The sequence below is a fragment of the Budorcas taxicolor genome, chromosome 13 (genome assembly GCF_023091745.1).
Source record: "Budorcas taxicolor isolate Tak-1 chromosome 13, Takin1.1, whole genome shotgun sequence".
Classification (NCBI taxonomy): Eukaryota; Metazoa; Chordata; class Mammalia; order Artiodactyla; family Bovidae; genus Budorcas; species Budorcas taxicolor.
In genome coordinates, this window is record NC_068922.1 from 36,354,806 (window position 1) to 36,373,341 (window position 18,536).

General features: G+C 37.8%; 1 protein-coding gene across 1 annotated transcript in view; it reads left to right on the forward strand.

Annotated features, from left to right (window-relative positions):
• ODAD2 (outer dynein arm docking complex subunit 2) overlaps nucleotides 1-18,536 on the forward strand; it is a 158,058-nt gene that overhangs the window by 17,708 nt on the left and 121,814 nt on the right. Inside the window, exon 7 of the mRNA XM_052650822.1 lies at nucleotides 8,718-8,914. Coding sequence (XP_052506782.1) covers nucleotides 8,718-8,914 — 197 coding nt within the window. The remainder of the gene's footprint in view (nucleotides 1-8,717; nucleotides 8,915-18,536) is intronic.

Here is an 18,536-nt window from a genome sequence, read left to right on the forward strand (position 1 = left end):
TTTCAGACCATATTCTTTCATTTCTCTTGGGTAAAATGTAGGACTGAAATGGCAAGGTTATGTGGTGGTTATATGTTTAACTTTTTAAATTGTTGGTAAACTGCTTGCCAGAGCGATTGTAACATTTTCCATCCACTCTATGCACCAGACTGACAGCTGTGCCACATACTTGTCAATGAGTGGTACTGCCATTCCTTTATTTTAGATTTTCTCTAATAGGTGTGTACCACTATCTCACTGAATTTTAATTTGCACTTCTTGAAGGGATCTTATATGCTAATTGAACGTGATTCATATATCTTAAGTGGTAAAGTGTATATTCAGATCTTTTGCCCATTTCTTATTTTTTAAAAAATCTCTTATTATTTAGTTGTGAGATATACACCTACCTACATACATACATACACACATACATATAAGCTTATATTTTCTTTCAGAGAGGAGATTCGTAAAATATTTCCTCCTAGGGGGTGACTTGTCATTTTATTCTCCAAAAAGTCTTTCAAAGAACAAATGTCCTCAATATTGATGAAGTCCAACTTACTAACTTTTTAGAGTGTTGTATCTAACAAAGCTTTACCAAATCCAGTGTCACAAAGATTTTCTCCAGTGTTTTTTTTTCTAAAAATTTTTAAATGTTAGGTTTTATATCCAGGCATATGATCCAGTTTAATATATATTTTGTACATGCTGTGAGGTATGGATGAGAGTTCATTTTTTTCTTCTGCATGCAGACACCTAATTGTTCCAGCATCATTTGTTGGAAAAGAATTGTCGTTTCTTTGCCCAGTTGTCCGTTTGTATGGGTGTATTTCCACTCCACTGATCTGTTTATTTTTATATCAGAGCCACGCTGTCTTGGTTACTGTAGTCAGTCAGTCTTGGTTCAGGTATTGTCAGTCCTCCAATGTGGCTGCTGTTCTTCAGAGTTGCCAGCTATTATGTATCTTCTGCATGTCCAGTCCAATTTTATAGTCAGCTTGTCAGTTTTTTCATAAAAACCCCAAAGGATTTATGAATGATACTGTATTGAATCTATAGATCAACTTAAGAACTGACATCTTAACAGTATTGGAGTTTCCAGGTCATGGAACTCAGTGTTTCTCCCTGTTTAATGTTACTCAGCATGTCTCTCCATCTTATTCAGTTTCTCTCAGCACTGTTTTGTAACTTACAACACACGTCTTACACATCTCTCGTGAAACATCTGCAAATATTTCCTATTTCGGGGCTGTTGTTAAACAATAGCTTTAAGGTTTCAATTTCTGGTTATTTGTTGCTACTATATAAAATGCACTTTTGTATATTGATTTCATATCCTGAAACCTTGCTAAAGTCACTTAATAGTTTTGTCTGGTTTGTAGATTCTGAGGGGTTTTCTACATAGATGATCATATTGTTTCTGAATAAAGATCATTTTACTGCTTCCTTTCCAATTTCCATCATTTTATTTCTTTTTCTTTCCTTAATGCGCTAGCTGGAACCTCCAGTACAGAACTGAGTAGACGTGGTTTCTTGTTCCTTGTGGTAAAGGGAAAACTTTCAGTTTCTAATTATTGTCACCTATCAGCTTTTCATAGACGAAATTTATAAGGTTGAGGAAGTTCCCCTCTATCAAAGTTGTTGAGAACTTTATTAGGATTGGATGTTGGATTTTATCAAATGATATTTCTGTACCTATTGCATTAGTCATTTTATTTTATTTTTTAGTTTAACTTGGTTAATTATATTGATTTTTGAAAGAGAAACCAGCCTTACATTTCTGGGACTACATTTGTGCAGGGTGTATTATCCTTTTTATTTATTTATTTAAAATTTTAAATTTGCTAACATTTTATCAAGAAGTTTTACATCTGTTTAGGATTATCAATGTGTGGATTATCAATGGTAGATTTCTTTTCTTCAATATCTTTGTCTGGTTTGAGTATCAGATTAATACTGGCCTTATAGAATGAGTTGGAAGATTTTATCTCCCATTCAGTTTTCTGGAAGAGTGCTTAGAATTGGTGTCCTGTCTTAACTGTTTGTGGAATTCACCAGTGAAGCCATCTGGGCCTGGAGTGTTCACTGTGGGAAGATCTCTAACTACAAATTCAATGTACTTACTAGTTATAGGGCCTTTCAGGTTATGTTTCTTCTTGAGGGTGCTTGCTAGGTTGTTTTTAAAGGAATGTGTATCCCTTTTGTCTAAAGTTGTTGAACTGATTGGTGTAAACTTGTTTATAGTATTCTTTTGTTAACCTTTTAACAACTGTAGAAGCTGTAACTATTGTTACCTGTCTCGTGCCTGATATTAATCAATGTGTTTTATTTTTTTCTTGATCCATCTGGCTAGAAGTCCATCATTTTACTCAATTCTCTCAAAGAAGTCACTTTTGGTTTCATTTACTCTTCTCTAGTTTTTTTTTTAAACCACGCATTTAATCTAGTCATACTTGCATTGAAAGGAATTTTGGTGATTTTGGATATGGCCAATATTAAGATAAAGAATTCTCTTCAGTCTACATTCATTTATAGAGAAGCTATTTGTTTTTTGGACACACATTCAGACATTTTGTCTCTCAGACACAGTGAGCACCTCTCTTAGGCATGGCAGTGGTAAGATGTTGGGAACATTCCACTTTCCTGCTCTCAGCAAAGCTTTGACACTTCAGAGATGTGTCTGTTTCTATATCCTTCTGCCTGTTTTGAGTTTATATTGCTCTTCTTTTTCTAGTTTCTTAGGGTAACAGCTTAAAGTCTTGATTTGAGAGCTTTCTTCCTTCCTTCCTTTCTACTCTCTAGTTGCTGTGTGAGGGCTTCGCATTGCGGTGGTTTCCGTTGTTGAACCTTAGAATGCTGGCTCAGTAGTTGTAGCACATGGGCTTAGTTGCCGTGCAGCATGTGGGATCTTCCTGGACCAGGAATTGAACCCATGTCCCTGCATTGACAGGTGGATTCTTAACAACTGGATCACTAGAGAAGTCCCTAGAGTATTTACTTTTACTTAATGATATTAGGGCTTAAGTCTGTGTTAGTTGCTTAGTCGTGTCCGACTCTGCAAACCCATGGACTGTAGCCCGCCAGGCTTCTCTGTTCATGGAATTCTCCAGGCAAGAATACTGGAGTGGATTGCCATTCCCGTCTCCAGAGGAACTTCCCCACCCAGGGATCAAACCCTGGTCTCCTGCATCACAGGCAGATTCTTTACCGTTTGCGCTACAGGGCTTAAGTATTAGTCTACCAGGGCTTAAGTCTATTAGGGCTTAAGTATTTAGTGCTGTAAATTTTCCTTGCAGAACTTCCTAGCTGTCACACATTTTGGTGTTTTATTCTCATCGTTTTCATTTTCATTCAGTTTTTGTATTAAAAAAAAAATTCCCTTAAGTCAACTATACCTCATTTTTTTTTTTTCCCTTGAGGCTTCCTCTTTGACCCATGATTATTTAGAAGTTTGTTACTTAGTGTTAGATTTTCCCGTTACATGATTCATTATTACTTTGATTCCACTGTATTGAGATAACAAATTCTGAACAACTTTATAAATTTGGTTTTTGGTGTGGTTGAATTCTTCATATCCTTGCTGATTTTCTATCAGTTTTGAGAGGGATTTGAAATCCTCCAACTATAATTGTAGATTTGTCTGTTTCTCCTCTTAGTTCTGTTTTTGTATATGCAGTTCTATATACACATTTAGGATTACATTTTCTTGACTGACTATTTTATCATTATGTCATGTCCCTTTCTGTCTTTGGTGATTTTCTTTTTTTTCTGAAGGCTAATCAACTATTCATATAGGTACTCCTGCTTTCTTTTAACTAATGTTTGCATGGTATATCTTTTCCCCTTTTTTTACTTTCAAGCTACCTATATCATTATATTTGAAGTGAGTTTCTTGTGAATAACATATAGTTGAGTCATTTTTAAAATCCACTTTCTGAAATGCTGTATATTGATGTATCATATCCATGGTGTGTTTAGATCATTTACTTAAAAAAATATTTTCATTCATTCTTTCATTTTTGACTGTGATGGGTTTTTGTTGCTGAGCTCAGGCTTTCTCTAGTTTCTGTGAGTAGGGGCTACTCTCTAGTTGCTGTGTGAGGGCTTCGCATTGCGGTGGTTTCTGTTGTTGAACCCTAGAATGCTGGCTCAGTAGTTGTGGCACATGGGCTTAGTTGCTGTGCAGCATGTGGGATCTTCCTGGACCAGAGATTGAACCCATGTCCCTGCATTGACAGGTGGATTCTTAACAACTGGATCACTAGAGAAGTCCCTAGATTATTTACTTTTACTTATTGATATTAGGGCTTAAGTCTGCCAGCTTAGTTTTATTTTCTGTTTTTTCCTTCTGTTTTCTGTTTTATCTTTTTCTTTTTCCTGGTCTTCTTTGGCTTGAACGTTTTTTTAAATACCATTTTGATTTTTCCATAGTATTTAGGTATATCTATTTGTGTAGAGTTTTTGGTGGTGGTTGTAGATATTGTGTTATATATAATTTGTCATAATATACTGGTTTGATATTTTACCACCTGAGAAAAGTATAGAAACCATGTCTTCCTTTAAGTCCCTATACCCTCTCTCATTTATATTTGTCTTTATTTCCTTCACATTGATAAACTGTATTAGACAATGTTATAATTTGTGCTTCAACCATCAAACGTCATTTAGAAAACTCAAGAGGAGGATGAAAGTCTTGAGTTGGTGATGGACAGGGAGATCTGGCGTGCCGCAATTCATGGGATCGCAAAGAGTCAGACACGACTGAGCGACTGAACTGAACTGAATGCTTTTATTCTTTCTCTGATTCTTTCCTTCCTTATTTTATCATCTCCTTTCTGTTTAAGAACTTCTTATTCTTTGGAGGTAGGTCTGTTGGTGACAAATTCTCTTTGTTTTCCTTTATTTGAGAACATCTTCAATCCCCCTTTATTCCTAATGAATATTTCCACTGTATATAGTATTCTGTGTTGACCATTCTTTATTTTCAGCACTTGGAAAATGTTTCCAGTCTTTCTGGCCTCCATGTTTTCTAATGAGAAATCTGCTTTTATTTTAATTGTTTCTGTCTTATAGGTAAAATATTTTTTCTCTCTCATTGCTGTTACTTTTCCTTGATTTTGGTTTTATGGAGTTAGATTATTATGTTTCTTGATAGAAATTTCTTTGGGTTTATTCTGTTTAGGGTTTGCTCAACTTTTTGAATCTTACATTTATGTCTTTTTCCAAGTTTGGGAAAACTTCTGACATTCTTAGAGTCTGACCTTATTTCTCCTCTCCTTCTGGTGCTCTGATAACATGAATGTTGGATTTTTTTCTACTGTCCCACAGATCTTGAGGCTCTGTTTATTTTTTTTTTCCAATGTATTTTCTCTTTGTGGTTCAAACTGAGTAATTTCTATTGTTTGTCCTCAAGATCACGGGTTCTCTCTTCTCCATCCTGTTGCCGAACTATCCAGGGAGTTATTTTGGTTTGTAAATTTAAATTTGAAAATTTCTATTTGGTTCTTCTTTATATCATCTATTTATTTGTTGAAACTTTCTAATTTGTTATTTGTTTCAAGTCTTATTGTTGATTGTTGAACCATTTTTATGATGGCTACTTTAAAATCTTACTCCAAACATCTGTTTGAGATTATCCCATCATCTATTTTATCTTGGTATAAGCATCAATTATTCATCATCCTTTCTCATTCAGGTTGTGACATTTCCTTGTTCTTGGTATGATGAGTGATCTTTTTGAAATTGTGTCTTGGACATTTTTGGATTATATTATGAAACTTTGGATTTCATGGAAGTCTTTTGTTTTAGCAGGATTTCTCTAAGTGTGGGTCTCATGGTGTAGGTCTGGGGTACTGCAAAGTGCATGTAAAAATCCAAGTTCCTCGCTTAGACTCCATTGAGAACCCTACTCCAGTAGTGTAGGGTGCCTCAACACCACTGGGCAGTGAGTAGAAGTTTGGTCTCCCCACTGCATCTCTGCTTACACTCACCTGACCAGGAGGACATGCTTCCCATGGGGCCTCAGCTTACACTGTGGGAAATGAGTCCATTCCTGCTTGGAGGTGGTAATTGTACTGCATCTCTTGAGATGATCACATAATTCTTCTCCTTTAGTCTGTTGATATGGTCATTGATTTTTGAATGTTGAACTGATATTGAATCCCAGGATAATTCTGACTTGGTCATGATCTCTTACCCTGTTTAGCGTTGTTCAATGTAATTTGATAATATTTTACTGAGGATTTTTGTATCTGTAGTCATGAAGGCTATGGCTTAGTAGTTATCTTTTAATAAAAGTCTTTGTCTGGTTTTTTGTATCTGGGTAATGTGGCTGCAAATGAATTTGGAAGTATTCACTACTTTTCTTCTTTCTGGAATTCTTCATATAGATTGAGTCTTATTTCTTTGTTAATGTTTGGTAGAGTTTACCGAGGAAGCCATCTCTACTTGAAGGTTTCTTTGTTGAAAGGGTTTATGTTGAGAATTTTATTTCTTTAATAGATACAGAACTATTCGTATTTCTTTCTCTTGCTAAGCTTTGGTGGTTCATAGCTTTCAATGAATTTGTACATTTTGTCTAAGTTACCTAATGTATTGACATCAAATACTACTCCACTGTTATCTTCTGATGTCTAAACGATTTGCTCTCTGAAGGATCCCTCTTTCATGCCTAATATTGGTCATTTATATATTCTCTTTGTTCTTAACTCATCTGGAAAGAAGTGATCAATTTTACTGGTCATTTCAAAGAACAATTATTTGTTTCATTGATTTTCTTTATTGTTTTCTATTTTATTTTATTTCTGCTCTTATAATTTTATTTCTTCTGCTCTCTTTAAGCTTAATTTGCTCTTACTTAATTTCTTGAGTTGGAAGCTTAGGAATTGGTTTGAGACCTATATTTTTTAATATGAAATTTTATGCTGTGAGTTTCTTTTTCAGCACCATATGAACTGTCTCCCAGAGACTCTGATATGTTTTCATGCAAATCAATATATCTGAAGATTTTCCACATGTCTTTTTACGAGTTTTTAGCTTATGTCCATTTTATTAAGAGAAAGTGTTTTGTATGATTTGAGTTCTTTTAAATTTGTGGATGTTTGTTTCATGGCTTACAATTTGGTCAGTTTGGTGAATTTTTCCTTGTGCTTTTGAGAAGAAAGTGTATTCTGCTGTTGTGTGTGGTGTGTTCCGTAAATGTCAGTTACATTCAGGTGGTTGATAGTTTTCCTCAGGTCTTTTATATTCTTATTAAGTTTTATTTTGCTCAGTTTGTTGATTTCTGAGAGGGGAGTTTTGAAGTTTCCTAATTGTGGATTTATCTGTTTTTCCTGTTCTATTTCTGCTTTATGTCTTTTGAAATTCTATTGTGAACATAATTAGAATTGGGTGGTAATTGGCTCTGTCATTATGTGTCTCTCTGTTTACCTCTGATAATATTATTTGTTTTGAAGTCCCTTTTTGTCTGACATTAATATAGGCATTTCTGCTTTGATCACTGATTTCATAGAATATTTTTCTTCAGCCTTTTACTTATAATGTATTTATATCTTTATATATAAAATGGTTTCTTTTAGACTACAAATAATTAGGTTTTCCTTTTATGTCCAATCTGATGATTTCTTTTAATTGAAGTCTTTAAATCACTTTCATTTAAAGTTCCTACTGGTAGAGTTAAATTAAATTTACTATTTTGCTATTTGCTTTTATTAGTGCCATTTATTCTTTGTCTCCTTTTTTTCTTCCCCTTTTGGATTAATTGAACTTTTAGAAATGATTCCATTTTGTTTATGATATTAGTTCATCAGTTATGCTACTTTTTAAAAGTATCTCACTTGGGCATATATGTGTCTAATTTATAGAGTGTGCCTTTGAACAATAATGTACAGTTTTACCACTGGTCTAAGAACCTTACAAGTGGCTTCAAATGCCACTCCCAGTCCTTTGTACTATTGTAGTCATGAATTTTACTTCCAACATGCTAGTAACCCCTCACCACAAAGAGTCTTTTATATTTATTTTTTATCATTTCAGCATTATTTTATATAGATCTATGTTCTGTCTAGTATGAGATTCCTTCTGACAGAAGAGGTCCATGAACAATTTTTATCTTAGGTCTTTCTGACAGTGAATTCTCTCAGCTTTTCTCCATCTGTGAATGTCTATTTTATCCTTATTTTCAAAAGATTTTTTTTCCTCTGTATAGAATTTTGAGTTGAGAGGATGTGAATTTTTTTCCTTTTCATCACCTTAACTGTATCCCTCCCTTGTCTTCTGGATTGCATTGTCTCTGATGAGAAGTGTGTTTTAATTGTTATATTTTTCCTCTGTCTATGAAGTGTCTTCAGTTTCTGGCTACCTGCAAGATGATGTCTTTATCCTTGGTCTCAGCAATTTGACTAAGATGCATCTCAGCCTTTATAGGGTTTGAGTATAATTTTTTTCAGGTGGTAGTGAGGAGTGAGTCAATCCAGCAGCCCTGTTGCAGTATCTGTGTGGGCTGCATAAGAGCTATGAGTTTAGGATCATCCCATTACTGTCAGCCTAACTCCAGTAGAGGGCTTAGTCTTGAAGTTGCCCAGATTCAATTTGTGTTGCTAAGCAACACAAGTTAGAGCATCTTGAGACATCTTAAATTTATCACTAGGGTGTCGAATTTTCAGATTGCAAGAGATAATTCAGAAGTGGTATCATTATAAAAATATGCTTTTTTTTTCCTTTTTTATTAATTGAAGGAAATTAAATTCAGTGAACAACCACAAAAGGATCAGCCTAACGAGGCACCTAAGGAGGAAGTGGCCATTACACATAAAACTAGTATTACTTCCCGCAAGAGTACACAGGAGAAGAACCGAATTAATCTGGGAAGGAGTCAACTGACCAAGAGATTGGAGCCAAGTTTAAACTGGAGGACCAGTGTCAGTTCCAAAGAGTAGGTAGATATTAACATAATGGGTTTTCTGATACATACTTCCCTACCACATGTTTATCTAACTTTTCACATAACTTTATTTTACTGGAGGAAAATACAGAGTATATACATACACCTCCCTCCAAAGTAATTACAGGTTGGTTCCCTTTTCCCCTCTTCATGTTCCAAGCAGAAAGATTTGACATCAAACTGGGTTTGTGTACAGAGGACCACGGAAGGAGAGCACAGTTCACTTTCATGTGCTTGGTGAGTCAGGGCAAATAACAAATGAAAATGATGATAAAACACATGGAGGAATCTCATGGAGGAATGTAAACATTGTGGTAGGGACCTGATTAAGTAGTGTTAAATTATGTGATTAAATATAAAATCAGGAGGCAGTCCTGACCACTTTCTCCCCTACAAATTCATTGAAAGATCATTTGAACACTGAGAAAATTCCACAAAACAGCTTCTGAATGCTGGTGGAGGACATCAGGCACCTGGAAAGGCAGTCCTGTCTTCAAAAGGAGGTAGGATAAAAGATAAAAAGAGAGACAAAAGAGTTAGGGACAAAGACCCGTCCTGGGGAGGGAGTCGCGAAGAAGGAGAAGTATCCAAACACCAGGAAACCCTCTCACCGGCAGGTCTAAGGGGAGTTTTGGAATCTCAGAGGGGAACATAACCGGGAGGAAAAAATAAATAAATAAAACCCACAGATTACGTGCCTAACTACAACTCCCAGCAGGGAAGTAGCCCAGATGCTCCCATCTGCCACCAGCAAGCTGGGACTGAACAGGGAGGTGCAGGCTGCATTGCTTAGGTTAAGGACCAGGCCTGAATGCCCTGAGGGCAATGTGAGGGAGCTAACGTGAGATAGCAACCCAAACTGGGATAGCCAGAGAGAGAAAAAAAGAAAACAAGTGAGAGAGAGAACTTTCCCATGAAAAGCTCTAACCTAAGGCACTGCCAGGCTGCTCACAGAACAAAGGACTGAGTGAATACCAGAGGAGAGCTAGCCAGCTGCAGACCAGCCCATCTCCCACCGGAGGCAGAGAGGCAGGTGGGTGGCAGCCAGAGCCAGCGAGGGGCTATCTCTGCCCTAGAGATGGCATTCTCTGAGCAGGCTCCCAGTTGCTAACCAAGTCTTCCTGAGTTCCTGGACGGTTGACCTCCACCAGGAAGGTTGCAGCCAGTGATCAGCTCCCTAAAGGAGACACACAGCACACCTGAGATGGCGCTCCTGCTGCACATCCAGGAAACAGAGCAGCTGGGACAGGGGAGGAGGTAAGACACACTGCCTCACCTGGGGAGAGTGCACTTGCCAAGGACTTTTTTGCCTGAGCTGCTCGGACCTGGGAAGAGCACAAAACACAGGCCCAACTGAGTCTGTGCCTTTGTGGAGTACCCTAGAACCTGAACCTGAGTGGCTTAGACCTGGGAAGTGCATGTAACCCAGGGCCCGCTTTAGACAGTTCCCCTGCAGAGCATCCTGGAGCTTGAGCAGTGTAGACTGCAAAGGCACACATGCCGTGAATGGGGGCCAACCCAGTGTGGCCCACACACTGCGGGTGCTCCCTACACACGCTAGTGATATTTGTTTGCAGTGTTCTTCCCTCCCCACAGCACAACTGAACAAGTGAGCCTAAATAAGTGACCACCTCCACCTCCGTGTGTCAGGGCGGAAATTAGACACTGAAGAGACTTGCAAACAGAAGAAGCCAAAATAAACAGAGGGAAGTGACAGGTACAACAGATTAAAACCCTATAGTTAGCACCTACTACATTGGAAGGGGCCTATAGGCCTCGAGAAGAAGTATAAGCTGGAACAAGGAACTATCTGAAACTGAACTGACCCCATACTACCCACAACAGCTCTAGAGAAATTCCTAGATATATTTTACTATTATCACTTTTAAATTAATTTTTAAAAAAATTTAAGCCTTTTATTACTCCTTTAATTTTCATTTTTATAACCTATTACCTTGACAAAAAAAGACCCTATTTTTAAAGCAAATTTCATATATTTTTAAAATTATTTTTGTGATTTTTTTTTTTTTTTTTTTTTTACTATTGTATTTTTAAGAGTCTAACCTCTACTCTAGATTTTTAATCTTTGCTTTTTGGTATTTGTACCTTTAAGAATCCAATCTTTGGTACTCATTTTTACATAGGTGTATGATTACTGGCTTGATTGCCCTCTCCCCCTGACTTTGCTTTTTCTCCCCCAGGTCCCCTCTATGTCCTCCCTCCCCTTTCTCTTCTCTACCCAGTGCTGTGAATCTCTTTGGGTATTCCGGGCTATGGGGAACACTTAGGGAACTGATTACTGTCTAGATCTGTCTCTCTCCCTTTGACTCCCACTCTTCTGCTCCTGGTCATCTCTCCTTCTCCCTCTTCTCTTCTCTATGTAACTCTGTGAACCTCTCTGGGTGTTCCAGCTTGCGGAGAGCACATAGGGAATTGATTACTGGCTACATTGCTCTCTCCCCTTTTGATTCCTCCTCTTCTCCTCCTGGTCACCTCTATCTCCCTCCTCCCTCTTCTCTTCTGTTTGTAACTCTGCAAACCTCTTTGGGTGTCCCTCACTGTGGAGAATCTTTTCTCCATTAACCTAGATGTTTTATCATTGGTGTGGTATGGATGGAGAAATCTTGAGGCTACTGTAAGAAGAAGACTTAAAACCAGAGGCAGGAGGCTTAAATCCAAAACTTGATAACACCAGAAAACTCCTGACTCCAGGGAACATTAACTGACAAGAGCTCATCCAAAAGCCTCCATACGTACACTGAAACCAAGCTCCACCCAAGAGCCAACAAGTTCCAGAGCAAGACATACCACGCTAATTCTCCAGCAACGCAGGAACATAGCCCTGAGCATTAATACACAGGCTGCCCAAAGTCACATCAAACGCATAGACACCTCAAAACTCACGACTGGACACTTCATTGCACTCCAGAAAGAAGAAATCCAGCTCCACCCACCAGAACACTGATGCAAGCTTCCCTAACCAGGAAACCTTGACAAGCCACTCATCCAATCCCACCCACAGGGAGGAACCTCCACAATACAGAGGAACCACAAACTTCCAGGATACAGAAAGGCCACCCCAAACACAGCAATCTAAATAAGATGAAAAGGCAGAGAAATATTCAGCAGTAAAGAAACACAATAAATGCCCATGAAACCAAACCAAAGAGGAGAAGATAGGGAGTCTACCTGAAAAAGTTCAGAATAATGATAGTAAAAATGATCCAAAATTTTGAAAACAAAATGGAGTTACAGATAAATAGTCTGGAAACAAGGATTGAGAAGATGCAAGAAAAGTTTAACAAGGACATAGAAGAAATAAAAATGAGTCAATCAATAATGAATAATGCAATAACTGAGATAAAAAATACTCTGGAGGGAACCAACAGTAGAATAACTGAGGCAGAAGATAGGATAAGTGAGATGGAAGAGAGAATGGTGGAAATAAATAAAGCAGAGAGGAAAAAAGACAAAGAGAATTAAAAGAAATGACCACCTCAGAGACCTCCGAGACAATGTCAAACACCCCAACATTCGAATCATGAGCCCAGAAGAACACAAAAAGAAAGTGCTGGGGTCCAGCCCTAGCAGGATCCAGGGGTACCCTCAGGATGGACAACGTTGGCAAGAGGGGAAGGGAGAGAAGAAAGAGTCAGTTCAGTTCAATTCAGTTCAGTCACTCAGTCGTGTCCGACTCTTTGCGACCCCATGAATTGCAGCACGCCAGGCCTCCCTGTCCATCACCAACTCCCAGAGTTCACTCAGACTCACGTCCATTGAGTCCGTGATGCCATCCAGCCATCTCATCCTCTGTTGTCCCCTTCTCCTCCTGCCCCCAATCCCTCCCAGCATCAGAGTCTTTTCCAATGAGTCAACTCTTCGCATGAGGTGGCCACAGTACTGGAGTTTCAGCTTTAGCATCATTCCTTCCAAAGAAATCCCAGGGCTGATCTCCTTCAGAATGGACAAAAGAATAGAGGCTAATATTCCTTGGTTTATGCAGAAAGCCAGTAAAGCCCCAGACAAGGGACTTGCTCTGTTCACGGAGGCCACAGACACCCTCTCACTGGAGTGAAGATGCAGAGTGCCTTCTCGATCGGGTCTTAGAAGCCCAGGCAGGAAAGTGAACGCAGAGAGCCTCTGTGCTCCAAGGGATCAGCCTGAAAAAGAGAGGGAGGGAGAGGGAGAAAGAGAGAGAGAGAGAGTAAGAAAGAATGATTGACATGGGGAGAGCAAGCTTCGGTGAGCGAGACCCATAACTTTATTTTCAAAAGGAACTTTTATAACCTGACTTGTACATAGAGGGAAATGAAAGATGCAAGGTCATACAGAGTCAGCCCAAACATTACATCTGTTTTGTCTTTATTGAAACCAGGATTTTTTCTGCATATCTTTCCCATAAACAATGTTGTGTACATTATCTTCTGGCCTTGGAGGCCTGTGGACATTTTATGACCCTTTTTTGATAAAGACTGCTCAACCAGAAAACTTATTTTCCCTTGAAATGTTTTTTTCTTTATATTTCTAATGTATGTCAGCCTCAGAAGTGCTAAACAGAGTTACATTCTCACGGAGCAAAGGTGCAGTGAGTTACAACAAAGAAAGAACCAATTAGCTCAAAGGTCTGATGTGGTTAATTCCAAGGCTACTGCTTGTTTTTCTTAAATTCCAAATGCATTAACTATTGCTCTCCCAGGTGCACAGTGGATAAGAGATATGGGAACTTGGCAGCAAGCATTGGCTCAACAATGAAATCCTACACCAGCACTATTCTAATAGTTTTTAACTCTTTGAAAAGCTCTATATTTTTAGAATGTTTTAGGCTTCCCATGCCTCTCACAGTTGGGAGGCTGTGAACAATCACATGCGTAGCTGCAAGAGTCTGTATAAACCTGCCAAGCAAGCTAGAAAGCCATCAGAGGGGGTTTGAATTGAAATATTCCTTTCATGCCCAAGAGACTTATCAACTAGAGCCCTAAGTTGATTTTCTCCAGAGAAAGGTGGTTGGGGATAGCCCCCTGTTAATGTCAGAAGAGTTGGTGAAAGCCATAAAATAGTAAGACAGATTCTGGTTTTGGGGTAGATGCTTGAGCAGGTCCAGGGGGTCCCTCGAGTCCTGATCTGCCTTGCTCGTCAGGTCTCTTCCACATGACCTTGTCATGGGTGGAATCTCCCGTGCTGGCTCCCGGCAAGAAAGGCCATGAGAAATACTTGAGATAATAGTTCAAAACTTCCCTAAAATGGTGAAGGAAATAGCCACCCAAGTCCAAGAAACCCAGAGAATCCCAAACAGGATAAACCCAAGGTGAAACACCCTAAGACACATTTTTAATAAGATTAATGAAGATTAAACATAAAGAACAAATGTTAAAAGCAGCAAGGGAAAAACAACAAATAACACACAAGGGGATCCCCATAAAGATAACAGCTGATCTTTCAATAGAAACTCTTCAGGCCAGAAGGGAATGGCAGGACATACTTAAAGTGATGAAAGAGAAAAACCTGCAACCCAGATTACTGTACCCAGCAAGGATCTCATTCAAATATGAAGGAGAAATCAATAGCTTTATAGACAAGCAAAAGCTGAGAGAATTCAGCACCACCAAACCAGCTCTTCAACAAATGCTAAAGGATCTTCTCTAGACAAGAAACACAGAAAAGCTTTATAAACTAGAACCCAGAACAACAAAGTAAATGGTAATGAGATCATACTTATCAATAATTACCTTAAATGTAAATAGGTTGAATGCCCCAACCAAAAGACAAAGATTGTCTGAATGGATACAAAAACAAGACCCCAATATATGCTGCCTACAAGAGACCCACCTCAAAACAAGGGACACACACAGACTGCAAGTGAAGGGCTGGAAAAAGATTTTTCACATAAATGGAGACCAAAAGAAAGCAGGAGCAGCAATACTCATATCAGATAAAATAGACTTTGAAATAAAGGCCATGAAAAGAGACAAAGAAGGACACTACATATTGATGAAAGGGTCAATCCAAGAAGAAAATATAACAATTATAAATATATATGCACCCAACATAGGAACACCTCAGTCTGTAAGACAAATGCTAACAAGTATGAAAGGGGAAATTAATGGTAACACAATAATAGTGGGAGACTTTAATACCCCACTCACACCTATGGATAGATCAACTAAACAGAAAATTAGCAAGGAAACACAAACTTTAATGATACAATGGACCAGTTAGACCTAATTGATATCTGTAGGACATTTCACCCCAAAACAATGAATTTCACCTTTTGCTCAAGTGCACACGGAACCTTCTCCAGGATAGATCACATCTTGGGCCTTAAATCTAGCCTTGGTAAATTTTAAAATAGTGAAATCATTCTAAGCATCTTTTCTGATCACAATGCAGTAATATTAGATGTCAACTACAGGAAAAATATTAAAAATACAAACATATGGAGGTTAAACAACACACTTCTGAATAACCAACAAATCACAGAAGAAATCAAAAAAGAAATCAAAAATCAAAATATGCATAGAAATGAATGAAAATGAAAACAGAACAATCCCAAACCTACGGGATTCAGTAAAAGCAGTGCTAAGGGGAAGGTTCATAGCAATACAAGCTTTCCACAAGAAACAAGAGAAAAGTCAAATAAATAACCTAACGCTACACCATAGAAACTGGAAAAGGAAGAAATGAAGAATCCCAGGGTTAGTAGAAGAAAAGAAATCATAAAAATTAGGGCAGAAATAAATGAAAAAGAAAGGAGACCGTAGCAAAAATCAACAGAGCTAAAAGCTGGTTCTTTGAGAAGATAAATAAAATAGACAAACCATTAGCCCAACTCATCAAGAAAAAAAGGGAGAAGAATCAAATCAGAAATGAAAGTGGAGAAATCACAACAGACAACACAGAAATACAAAGGATTGTAAGAGACTGCTATCAGCAAATATATGCCAATAAAGTGGAAAACTTGGAAGAAATGGACAAATACTTTTCAAAATTGAACCAGGAAGAAATAGAAAATCTTAACAGACCCATCACAAGCGCAGAAATTGAAACTGTAATAAGAAATCTTCTAGCAAACAAAAGCCCAGGACCAGATGACTTCACAGCTGAATTCTACCAAAAATTTAGAGAAGAGATAACACCTATCCTATGCAAACTCTTCCAGAAAATTGCAGAGGAAGGTTAACTTCCAAACTCATTCTATGAGTCCACCATCACCCTAATACCAAAACTGGAAAAAGATGCCACAAAAAAAGAAAACTACAGGCCAATATCACTGATGAACATAGATGCAAAAATCCTTAACAAAATTCTAACAAACAGAATCCAACAACATATTAAAAAGATCATACATCATGACCAAATGGGCTTTATCCCAGGGATGCAAGGATTCTTTAATATCTGAAAATCAATCATTGTGATACACCACATTAATAAATTGACAGATTAAAAACCATATGATTATCTCAATAGATGCAGAGAAGGCCTTTGACAAAATTCAGCATCCATTTATGATAAAAACCCTCCAGAAAGAAGGAATAGAAGGAACATACCTCAACATAATAAAAGCCATATATGATAAACCCACAGCAAACATTATCCTCAATGGTGAAAAATTGAAAGCATTTCCCCCAAATTCAGGAACAAGACAAGGGTGCCCACTCTCACCACTACTATTCAACATAGTTTTGGACATTTTAGCCACAGCAATCAGAGCAGAAGAAAAAATAAAAGGAATCCAGATTGGACAAGAAGAAGTAAAACTCTCACTGTTTGCAGATGACGTGATCCTCTACATAGAAAACACTAAAGATTCCACCAGAAAATTATTAGAGCTAGTCAATGAATATAGTAAAGTTGCAGGATATAAAATGAACACACAGAAATCCCTTGCATTTGTATACACTAACAATCAGAAAACAGAGAAATTAAGGAAACAATTCCATTCACCATTGCAACAAAAAGAATAAAATACTTAAGAATAAATCTACCTAAAGAAACAAAAGACCTATATATAGAAAACTATAAAACACTGGTGAAAAAAATCAAGGATGAGACAAATAGATGGAGAAATATACCATGTTCATGGATCAGTAAAATCAATATAGTGAAAATGAGTATACTACCCAAAGCAATCTATTGATTCAGTGCCATCCCTATCAACCTACCAGTGGTATTTTTCAGAGAAATAGAACAAATAATATCACAATTTGTATGGGAATACAAAAAACCTCAAATAGCCAAAGCAATCTTGAGAAAGAAGAATGGAACTGGAGGAATCAACCTGCCTGACTTTAGACTATACTACAAAGCTACAGTCATCAAGACAGTATGGTGCTGGCACAAAGACAGGAATATAGATCAATGGAACAAAATAGAAAGCCCAGCAATAAATCCATGCACCTATGGACACCTTATCTTTGACAAAGGAGGCAAGAATATACAGTGGAGAAAAGACAATCTCTTTAACAAGTGGTGCTGGGAAACTGGTCAAGCACTTGTAAAAGAAAGAAACTAGAACACTTTCTAACACCATATCCAAAAATAAACTCAAGTGGATTAAAGATCTAAATGTAAGACCAGAAACTATAAAACTTCTAGAGGAGAACATAGGCAAAACACTCTGACATAAATCACAGCAGGATCCTCTATGACTCATCTCCCAGAGCAATGGAAATAAAAGCAAAGATAAACAAATGGGAACTAATTAAACTTAAACGCTTTTGCACAACAAAGGAAACTATAAGCAAGGTGAAAAGACAGCCTTCAGAATGGGAGAAAATAATAGCAAATGAAGCAACTGACAAAGAATCTCAAAAATATACAAGCAGCTCCTGCAGCTCAATTCCAGAAAAATAAATGACCCAATCAAAAAATGGGCCAAAGAACTAAACAGACATTTCTACAAAGAAGACATACAGATGGCTAACAAACTCACGAAAAGATGCTCAAACTCACTCATTATCAGAGAAATGCAAATCAAAACCACAATGAGGTACCATCTCACAGCAGTCAGAATGGCTGCCATCAAAAAGTCTACAAACAATAAATGCTGGAGAGGGTGCAGAGAAAAAGGAACCCTCTTACACTGTTGGTGGGAATGCAAACTAGTACAGCCACTATGGAGAACAGTGTGGAGATTCCTTTAAAAAACTGGAAATAGAACTGCCATACGACCCAGCAGTCCCACTGCTGGGCATACGCACCAAGCAAACCAGGATTGAAAGAGACAATGTTCATCTTGTTCATCTCAGCACTGTTTACAATAGCCAGGACATGGAAGCAACCTAGATGTCCATCAGCAGATGAATGGATAAGGAAGCTGTGGTACATATAAACAATGGAGTATTACTCAGCCATTAAAAAGAATGCATTTGAATCAGTTCTAATGAGGTCGATGAAACTGGAGCCTATTATACAGAGTGAAGTAAGTCAGAAAGAAAAACACCAATACAGTATACTAATGCATATATATGGAATTTAGAAAGATGGTAACGACCCTATATGTGAGACAGCAAAAGAAACACAGATGTAAAGAACAGTCTTTTGGACTCAGTGGGAGAAGGCAAGGGTGGGATTATTTGAGAGGGTAGTGTTGAAACGTATATATTATCATATGTGA